A 9,978-nucleotide genomic window follows, 5' to 3' on the forward strand; every position below is an offset into this window, starting at 1 on the left:
TATATATATATGCAAAAACATTTTTAAAAATTACAAAGTTACCAAAAAGGTTATTACTTCTGTTTTCGCCATTTGCTCCCATCTGAAGATTCTCATGTGGCCGAGCAGGATCATGGGGCGGGCGCATGCGCATTAAAGATCTTTGGCGGGGAGAAGAGGAGAGACACAGTGGAGCTGAATGCATGCAGCCAGGAACATGTACGTCGGACAGACACCACGTGACACCAAGAGACAACAGTCTGCGCTAGATCAGAGACCGGCACCAGCGCTGGAGGGACTCGAGGAAGGAAGAAGATGATCGGATTAAGAGGCATAATTTAAGGTAAGTCCCAAAGCAGCATGCGGGGGGTAATTTGTGACTTTAATGTCACTTTAAGTTAAATGAATGCATTTTTAAGGTTTAACTCCTGAGTTTCATGTCACTTTAAGGCAGGGGTAGGCAACCTCAGCACTCCTGCTGTTGTGAAACTACAAGTCCCATAAGGCATTGCAAGACTTGACAGCCACGGGCATGACTCGCAGGGATTAGTATTTTCAGAACAGCTGGAGTGCTGAGGTTGCCTAATCCTGCTTTAAGGTATTAAGTGGGGCTGACCATGAAAAATCTGAATGTACTTTATAATAAATACTACAATAGTGATAAAAAATCTGTCTGCACTGAAAAACACACTGTACTACCCTTTTATAGGACACGCCTTGTTTGTGGGAAAAGGGGAATGATCCTTCCAGAGACACACTAGTGTTGTAAGCTTTTTGATTCCTAAATGGTCTCAGAATTGCTCTTACATCTGCTACTGTCTATAAAGTGCCATGCAATGCAGTGGATCAAAAATGGGGTATTTAGTGCAAAACAGCATCTGCGAAGACCATAATTAGAATGGTAGGTAGCCTGCAAGTCCCTGAGTTAGTTTGGGGATGTTGCACTAATTGTGACACACAGAAAATGCACAATTCAGGTTTATGTTGTGTATCCTAGCAGAAAAGATATACGTGGTCGCTTTTATCTGTTTTCAAAGTATTTCCACATTTTCCAGATTTCGCTGCCTTGATGGAAGCTTTGTTTTCCAAATAAGGCAATCTGCATTACCAATACATCTGCTTTTTTTTAGGATGAATGACTGTGTTGTTTTACAGCTTCTCACTGCTGTCCGTAACACACACACACACACACACACACACACACCCTTTGAGGCCCCATTCACACTCAGCGATTTTTGCAGCGATATCGCTCATATTTCCGCGCTATATCGCTCTATGTAGCTTCACCAATACATTTCAATGGAGCTGTTCACATCTCGTCGCTCAATATCGCTTGTAGCTCGTCGCTGGTAGCTTGTCGCTCCTACATGACCCTTTTTTAGAGCGATTTTGAGCGATATTGCTCCTGATTGCATACAGTCCAATAGGAAGATGTTGCGCAATGTCGCTCGTCGCTCAAAGTCACGCGATTTCCATGTCGCTCAGTGTGAATGGGGTCTCATGTGGCGGCTGCATTCGTTTTCTTTTTTTAGTCTTTTTGTTTTCTTTATTTTCACCTGGTGATCTGGCCAGTAAAACACTTCCTGTCTTAAGCTGACCATACACCTGGCGATTAGCGTACGATAATCGTCAGGTGTATGGGCAGCGTGCGACCGCATATACTGTAAGGTCGCACGACTTTCGTCTTACGAGCACGCTACAAAATCGTACGATTTTCAGCGGGTTGGTGGCACGGTCGCAAGACAAAAGCCGCACGGGCCGAGGGGTGTGCGCAGGCACACACTTCCCGCTCACCATGGCAATCATCTGTTAGCCCTCCCCTCAGCGGGGAGGACTTGCGATGATCGCAAGTACGATCTGCCTGTCCTAGATGGGCAGTTCGTACAGAATATTAATCGCCTTACAACCATCGCACAGCGAAAGTCGTGTGATGGTTGTAAGGTGTATGGCCAGCTGTAGGGTGGGCTCCACTTTATGGAGGAGCAATGGAGCCACCCTTGGACAGCAGCATTGTCAACATGTGGGGAAGGTGGTGATAGATGTACTAGAAGATTTAGATGGACTTGACTAACAAATGAAATCTGAACTCCAACTAACGCTTTTTAAGCTGTTACAGCAATAGTCTTCTTTTTTTTCCCTTTTGGAATAAAGATTTTACATAAAAAAGCTGACCATTGTAAGCACCCATGACCGTGTTAAATGGTTTGTCTCAACCCTCCCACTGCCACTTTTGCTGGACTGCTTAGTCCACTAAAGGGCGCTGAACAATAACAGGCTTACTGGGCGGATCTCCAGGTGAAAGTATAGGGAAAATAAAAAACCAATGCAGCCACAACATATAAGAATTGGTAAGTTGCAATATATTACATTTTTCCTTTTGGCTTTACATACGCTTTAAGTGTTGGCTTATCACAGCCAAGTCTTAATCTTGAATGACCCCACCAATACCCCGATATAGAAATGCTAAATGTTGATCTTACTTGAATTTACATCATGAATTTTCCAAATTCTTTTACTCATGCTAAAAAAAGATCACTGTCCCAGCTGGTATTAATAATATGTCCCAGGAACATTTATTGAATAATTTTTCCCATATGAACCCAACATTATATAATTGTTTCCGCACTGCACTTGCACTTTCAGCCAAAGGCCCCTATCAGAAAAGCAAATGTATAATAAGTCTACATACTCCTGCGCTTACCACCTCCTATTATAATCATATATACACACACACCGTACATTCAGAAAGTATTCAGCGCCCCTCCACTTTTTTCAATTTTGTCATGTTGCAGCCTGATACTACAGTTGTTGTTTAAATTCTTTTTTTTTTTCCCCACCTCATTTATCTACACTAAGTACCCCATAATGACAAAGTGAAAACAGAATTTTAGAAATGTCTGTGAATTTTATTAAAAATAAAAAACTGAAATATCACATGTACTCAAGTATTCAGACCCTTTACTCAGTATTTTGTTAAAGCACCTTTGGCAGCAATTACAACCTCCAAGTATTTTTGGGCTTCCTAGTCTTATGACCAATAGCCTAGTTGTACAATCACTTGATCTCTGCTGTAGGGGAGGCAGCCTAAATCTGATCCTACTCTCTAGCAAACATCACATGTCCATATGTCAAGGATTTTGGTGACCGGACTGTTAGAGGAAGTAGCCCAGGGCAGTTCTCTAGGAAAGTTTGTTTCGGCCTATTACTAATATATGATAAAGCTTAACTCCTGGGAAAATTACAAAACTTCCCTTGCAGTAGGGCTCCCCTTGCCCTGTAAGAGTTAAATGCTTGTTTTTTTTGTCTAAAATACTTTTTTTTTAAAGCCGTTTTTACTTACCTTTTATCCTTTGCTTCCCCAGCCGTGACACTTTCCTCCGTAGTTTTGGGTTGTGGTCAGGCCCTCAGTGTCCTCCCTTTACAATGCAGGATTGCTGGTCCTGTATTGTATGTGATGACGTCAGACCAACAGAGCACCGAAGAGAAGCAGCTTAGGGGGACTGGTCACATGGATAGGAAGAGACTGCAGGAATGAGGGATTTGGTAAAAAAAGGTGTTCTTTCCTAGACCGAAACAAGCATTAACCCCTTGCGATGTGGGGAGCCAATGCAAGGGTAGTTGTATTTCCTCAGAGTTACAGGGCCCCTATAGTGGGGAGGAAACTATATTTAGGAGTTTTTAGCAACATAGTACAAAGATCAGTGAAATGTTTTTAACCATAGCCCGTTCCTGTGTTTCTGCAATGAGAGCGGTTATTCTGGGACACTGATGGGGGGGACAAGGGACTTCCAAAGAATGGTCTCATGAACTATGTCAACTCATGAGACTGGAGGAGTTAACAAGGGATGCTCCGATACCGATACAAGCATCATTATCGGTGGCGATACCGAGTATTTGCATGAGTACTTGTACTCGTGCAAATACTCGGATACAAAAAATGAGTACCTGTGCCGCGTCCGCCATCTTCAAGGACCCGAAAACCGCCACACACAGGAGCTCCATAGCGTCTTCAATGAAACAAGATGGCCGCAAACTCCTCCATGGACGAACGGCCGAAAGTAAACTCCGCCTCCAAGTCCTCAGTCATCTGCTCCATTCTGGCCTCTTCTCCCGCTGATTGGCCCATTGGATGATTGACAGGCTTCCTCACCAGTCACTGGTGAGGAAGCCTGTCAATCATCCAATGGGAGAAGTGTATTATTGTATAGTGTGGCACAGCTATATCCAATTCTGCATAACTGGCTTTATGTGATAAAGTTTTTATCATATAAAGCCAGGTATGCAGAATTGGATATAGCTGTGCCACACTATACAGTGTTCTGGTCTGGAGTCTGGACATGTGCTCATCTATTTCCCCCACTATGGGGATACAAGCCTTAGTTAGCAATGGCATGATAAATATTCATTTCATGTTCAGTTCATGTTCTTCATATTATTAAAAAAACTGACCTAAAATCATGATTTTGTATTGCTTTAGAAAAAATGTGACCTGTCCCTTTAAGAAAAAGTATCAGTAATTGGTACCGGCGAGTACTTGAAAAAAGTATCGGTACTTGTACTCGGTCCTAAAGTGGTATCGGAGCATCCCTAGAGTTGACTGCTCAACTTCATGACACACTATTGCAGTTCCATACGATTTGGAGCCCCTGGGTTCTTTTCAGGTGTAGGACTACCTTTTGAGACCAGATGGCTCAAGCATAGGTCCTTCTTATATTGTTGATAGACCCTTTTTCATGACTTAATGTTTGACTGATGTGCCCAGTACCCTACCCTGCTGACCTTTTATCTTCTAATCTGTTTTCCCTCTTTCTTTCCCTTTATACTTTCCTTTTCCTATTTACCCCAAACGTGGCAACAGTTAAATCTGTTTTTATTGAACAAATAGATTACATGTACAATACATATGCTTTATATTCCTTTCTATAATTTATGACATGTACAGTGGTACCTATTGGTATGTGATCCATGAACATGCTCTTTTTTTTTGTATTGTATGTGCTCCTGAAATTCTTTCTTCTTTAATAGAAACTCAATTGGGTAATCCAAGATGGGTGTCTGGTATTAATTTTAAGGGGGGGCTCCATGCATTTCTCCCTTCACTTTAGAGTGCGCTCCCATTTCACATCAGAGTCCCTCTTTACATCAGGAGCACCCTCCTTTCACATCAGCCCTCCTCTTTCATATCGGGAGCCCCCCCCTCACATCAGAGTCACCCTCTCTCACACTGAGCCCCCTTCACATGTCACCCCTCTTTCACATCAGGAGCCCTCCCTTCACATCAGAGGCATGACACTGTGTGCAAATTTGAGGCACCCTGGTTGAGAAAGGCTGGTCTAATGTAGTCAGCCTGGTTAATGATGGCAGCTGTTTGGTTGCTTAAGATTGTATTTGGTGTTTGCAATCTGTTATTAAAAGCCTCTAGTGCTGAAAACGTGTCATGGTATGATTTCCAGATTTAACTGTTGTTCTTATCGCTTTTTTTTTTAATCTTTATTTTTTTCCAAAGGGACTGCAGGTTGGAGATGAAATCACTGCATTTGGTTCAGTAAACTCGCACAACTTCCAGAATTTACAGAATATTGCCTCTGTAGTTCAGCACAGCGAGGGGGTAAGTGCACATGTTAAACAGTACGCATTGCTTGTAGCACAATTAATAGTGCTCTGTTTGTTTAAACCTGAAATTTAAGCCCAGGTCTACACTGTGTACCTATGACACCCTTTTTCTTTTTTTTGCATTCTTTACTTTCTCATTTGATTCTTTAATTTTCCCTCCCTCTTCTTTCCTCCTGGCCCTGCTCAATTGTTTGTTAATGACCTCCAGGACAGGAATTAAAAAAAACTTTAGCCTTGCAATGGGGCTACCCCCACACTGCAATGGTTAAAGGGTTATTAAAAGAGAACTATGAAGTGAGTGCTTTTCACTCACCTCATAGTTCTAGCCGACCTGTGACAATAAGACTGTCACAGGTCCGCTCAGTAGATCGGGAGGTGAGCGAACACATACCGGCATTCGCTCACCTCTCGATCCTGTCACGGCTCTCTGCCGTGACAGGGGGAGGGGCTGGATTCCCCTCTCCCCGCTCCGATCTGCCAGCGCTGACTGGCGGAACGGACGGGGGAGGGGGCGGGTACAGCCAGCTCTGCCTCTAGATAGGCAGAGCCAGCTGTCAGTCACGCAGCTGGGCGGATCCCGGCACAATTGTCGGGATCCGCTTCAGCTGCGGCGTCTCAGTATACCGCGAGCAGCTCACTGTATACTGCGGCGTCTTAGTATACCGCGAGCTACAGCTCGCGGTATACTGAGCCTAGGGTGACGGGAGGACGCTAGTGTGTGTCCTCCCGTTACCTTAAGGAGAAGTTCCCCGTTTTAAACCCTCACATTTTTTTTTTGCATATATCTACTGCTAGCAAGCAGTAGATATATGCAAAACTTTTTTTTTTTTTAAACAAAAAAACCTTTTGAAACAGGTTTAAACTTGCCTGTGTCTTTTGCGCTCCCGTCCGAACATCTGAAGAGTCTCGGGCGGCCGCAAAGGATCTTGGGGCGGGCGCATGCGCAGTTCAGATGTTCAGCCGGGAGATTAGGAGAGATACAAGGTAAGTAGGGATGTCCCGATGCCACTTTTTCAGGCCCAAGTACAAGTACTTCCCCTCATGTACTTGCCGATACCAATTACCAATACTTTTTCTTAAAGGGACAGGTGACTTTAAATAATCCATAGTACAACTACATGTTATGTACTATGGATCATGATTTAACCTATTCATGTTAGCAGCGGAGAATTGTAACTCTATTGCTGGAGTGTAGTGGAGGTATGTGCTGTATATATGTACTACATATAGATTACACACGTTCAGTACACTATAGCAATAGATTTACAGCCAGCCCCGTCCCAGCTTGCCTCACTCACAGTTTCACTCTGATCCCTGTTGCCTCTCGTAGTCGGCGCTGGGCAGGATCGCTGCATCGCATCTCGGTGCTCAGCTTGTGGGAGGCGCTCACAATTCTGCCCTGCTAACATGAATAGGTTAAATCATGATCCATAGTACATATACAGCACATACGTCCAGTACACTGCAGTAATAGAGTTACAATTATCCCCTGCTAACATGAATAGGTTAAATCATGATCCATAGTACATAACATGTAGTTGTACTACGGATCATTTAACCCATTCATGTTAGCAGGGGATTATTGTAAATCTATTGCTGCAATGTACGGGACATTTGTGCTGTATATGTACAGTACATATAGATATACAATTCTGCACTGCTAACATGAATGGGTTAAATGATCCGTAGTACAGGGCTACATATCATGTACTACGGATCATTTAACCCATTCATATTAGCAGAGGATAATTGTAAATCTATTGTTCAGTGCATTCTATATGTAGTATATAGTACATGTACATATAGAGTGCCTGCAACAATACATTTACAATGATCCTCTGCTAACATGAATGGGTTAAATGATCCATAGTACAGGGCTACATACAGATCATTTAATCCATTCATGTTAGCAGAGTATAATTGTAAATGTATTGTCTGCACTGTATTAGCAGTGTGTACTCTATATGTAGTACATATAGAGTATATACTGCTAATACATGTAATACAGTTCAGACAATACAATTATACTGCCCTCACTCACTGTGAGAGAGCAGCGACGAGTCGGAGCTGGTCTGGTGGGAGGATCTCCAGGTGGGGTTCTAATTTAGCTGGCTCAGAGGTGCCGGCCAGCTAAATTAGAATCCCACCTGTAGCTCCTCTTGCCGGACCAGCGCTGACTCGCCGCTGCGGTTTTTTTTTCTTACTTACCTCGCCGAGCGTCGCGTCACTGCTGCTCCGGTGGGCGGCACTCCAAGCGGGGTCATCTGGCAGTCTCCGGGCCACCTAAATTAGGACCCCACCTGGAGCTCCGCCCACCGGAGCAGCAGTGACGCTCGGCGAGGTAAGAAAAAAAAAAACATAGAGCAAGCTTCGGCGCTAGGCATCGGGGCATTTTGACAAATTCAAATACTTGTCACAATGCCCTGTATCGGGCCCGATTTTGATGCTGGCAACGGTATCGGGACATCCCTAAAGGTAAGTATATGGAGCAGTATGCACCTGCACAGACTCCGTGGGACATCAGCGAAGAGGAGGGCAGAGGAGTCAGCGCTGGTGGGACATCTGAAAACGACAATAAGGAAGAAGATGATCGGATTAAGAGACATCATTTAAGGTAAGTCCTTACACCAACATTGGAGGGAGGGAGGGAAAAAAAATATCCTTTTAATGTCACTTTGTGTTTATTTTGTTTGGGTGCTCAAATTAAGCACATCTACTCACCTGATTCTCGGTCAGTGCTCACCTCTCTCCCCTCTTCGCTCCGGCTATGGAATATCCTTCGGTGTCTTCATGTGTAATGCAATTCAGTGGACCTGCATCAATCCATCAATTGGTATTAAGTCACAATAGCCTCTATGTGTTTCCATACACCAATCAGCCATAACATTATGCACTATGGGAAGAAGGCAAGCCAGCGGAGGCAGTGCGATGCTTTCTGTTGGGAAACCTTGGGTCCTGCAATTCATGCGGATGTTACTTTGACACATACCACTAACCTAAGTATCGTTGCTGACCAAGTACACCCCTTCATGGAAATAGTATTCCCTGATGGCAATGGCCTCTTTCAACAGGATTATGCACCCTGCCACACTGCAAAAATCATTGAAGAATGGTTTGAGGCATTGGGCATCTGTGGGATGTGCTGGAAAAACATGTCCGATCCATGGAGGCCCCACCTCACAACTTACAGGACTTAAAAGATCTGCTACTGACAGCTTGGTGCCATATACCACAGCACACCTTCAGAGGTCTAGTGGAGTCCATGCCTCAACGGGTCAGGGCTGTTTTGGCAGCAAAAGGGGGGCCTATTCCAAATTAGGTGGGTGGTCATAATGTTATGGCTGATGGGTGTATATTTTATCTATAATCAACTAAGTCATAGGAATACATATTAACAAAAAACAATACAGCTCATGCATACCCATCTTGGTATGAAGTGTTCCAGTCGAATAGTAACATTCACCCCATGATCTTTATATACAGCATAACAGTGTCATGAAAAGTATAACAACTTGGCAATGGTTTTGAAAAACTGTGCCATGTGTTCATTTTTAATCTTGAATGTTTCATTTGCAGAGACCTTTAAGTGTGACAGTTATCAGGGATGGAAAGTCTGTTCATTTAGGACTAACCCCACAGCGATGGAGTGGAAAAGGACTGTTAGGGTATGTATGGAAAAAACAGTTTACTCATATAGAGTGCTGATGCTAAAGGGTAAGTTTACCTTTTTTTTTACCATGATTTATGTTACACCGATATTCAGGTTGTAGCATGAAACCTGGTCAAATCACCACTCCCCCCCCTTCCCCACGTAACTGAATTGTGGGGTGCTACTCTCTGCTTGTGTTTTTCTTTCTATTTTGCGGTGACGTCACTGCACTTTTAGTCCATTCATTCCTCCTGCCGTCCATATTCCTGAATGTCTGTTCCTCAATACGGACGTGGCGGGCAGGGGAGAATCTCCACAACATTGCACCCATGATCCACTGCTTTATTATTATTATTATTATACAGGATTTATATAGCGCCAACAGTTTGCGCAGCGCTTTACAATATAAGGAAGACATTACAGTAGTCTGTTTAGCCCTTTTATTTGCATGCCTCATAAAAAAAAAACCAATACACATACCTGTTCCTATGGTGTATTAAAAAACTAAAATGCTGTTAGATATATGTTACGATGTGTAATCCTGTGATATCTGCAATGCTGGCTTCTGGAAGGGAGGAGTTCTGCAGGAGAAGGAACATACACACTGGGCTGTGTGCAGTATAAAGACTGGAGTGGAGGAAATTTGGTTTTATGCCTTCACTGTCTCTCTCACGGGCTGAGTCAGACCAGCTACCAGAGTCCAAGGAAAAACTGCAGCTGGAAGCTGCTTGGCTAAT

At 43.6% G+C, this 9,978-nt stretch overlaps 1 protein-coding gene across 1 annotated transcript in view; it reads left to right on the forward strand.

The window, feature by feature from the left end:
* PSMD9 (proteasome 26S subunit, non-ATPase 9) overlaps positions 1 to 9,978 on the forward strand; it is a 23,029-nt gene that overhangs the window by 10,571 nt on the left and 2,480 nt on the right. The window contains exons 4-5 of the mRNA XM_018557186.1: positions 5,486 to 5,587; positions 9,169 to 9,257. Coding sequence (XP_018412688.1) covers positions 5,486 to 5,587; positions 9,169 to 9,257 — 191 coding nt within the window. The remainder of the gene's footprint in view (positions 1 to 5,485; positions 5,588 to 9,168; positions 9,258 to 9,978) is intronic.

Source organism: Nanorana parkeri, unplaced genomic scaffold (assembly GCF_000935625.1).
Source record: "Nanorana parkeri isolate BGI_ZX_2015 unplaced genomic scaffold, ASM93562v1 scaffold13, whole genome shotgun sequence".
Lineage (NCBI taxonomy): Eukaryota > Metazoa > Chordata > Amphibia > Anura > Dicroglossidae > Nanorana > Nanorana parkeri.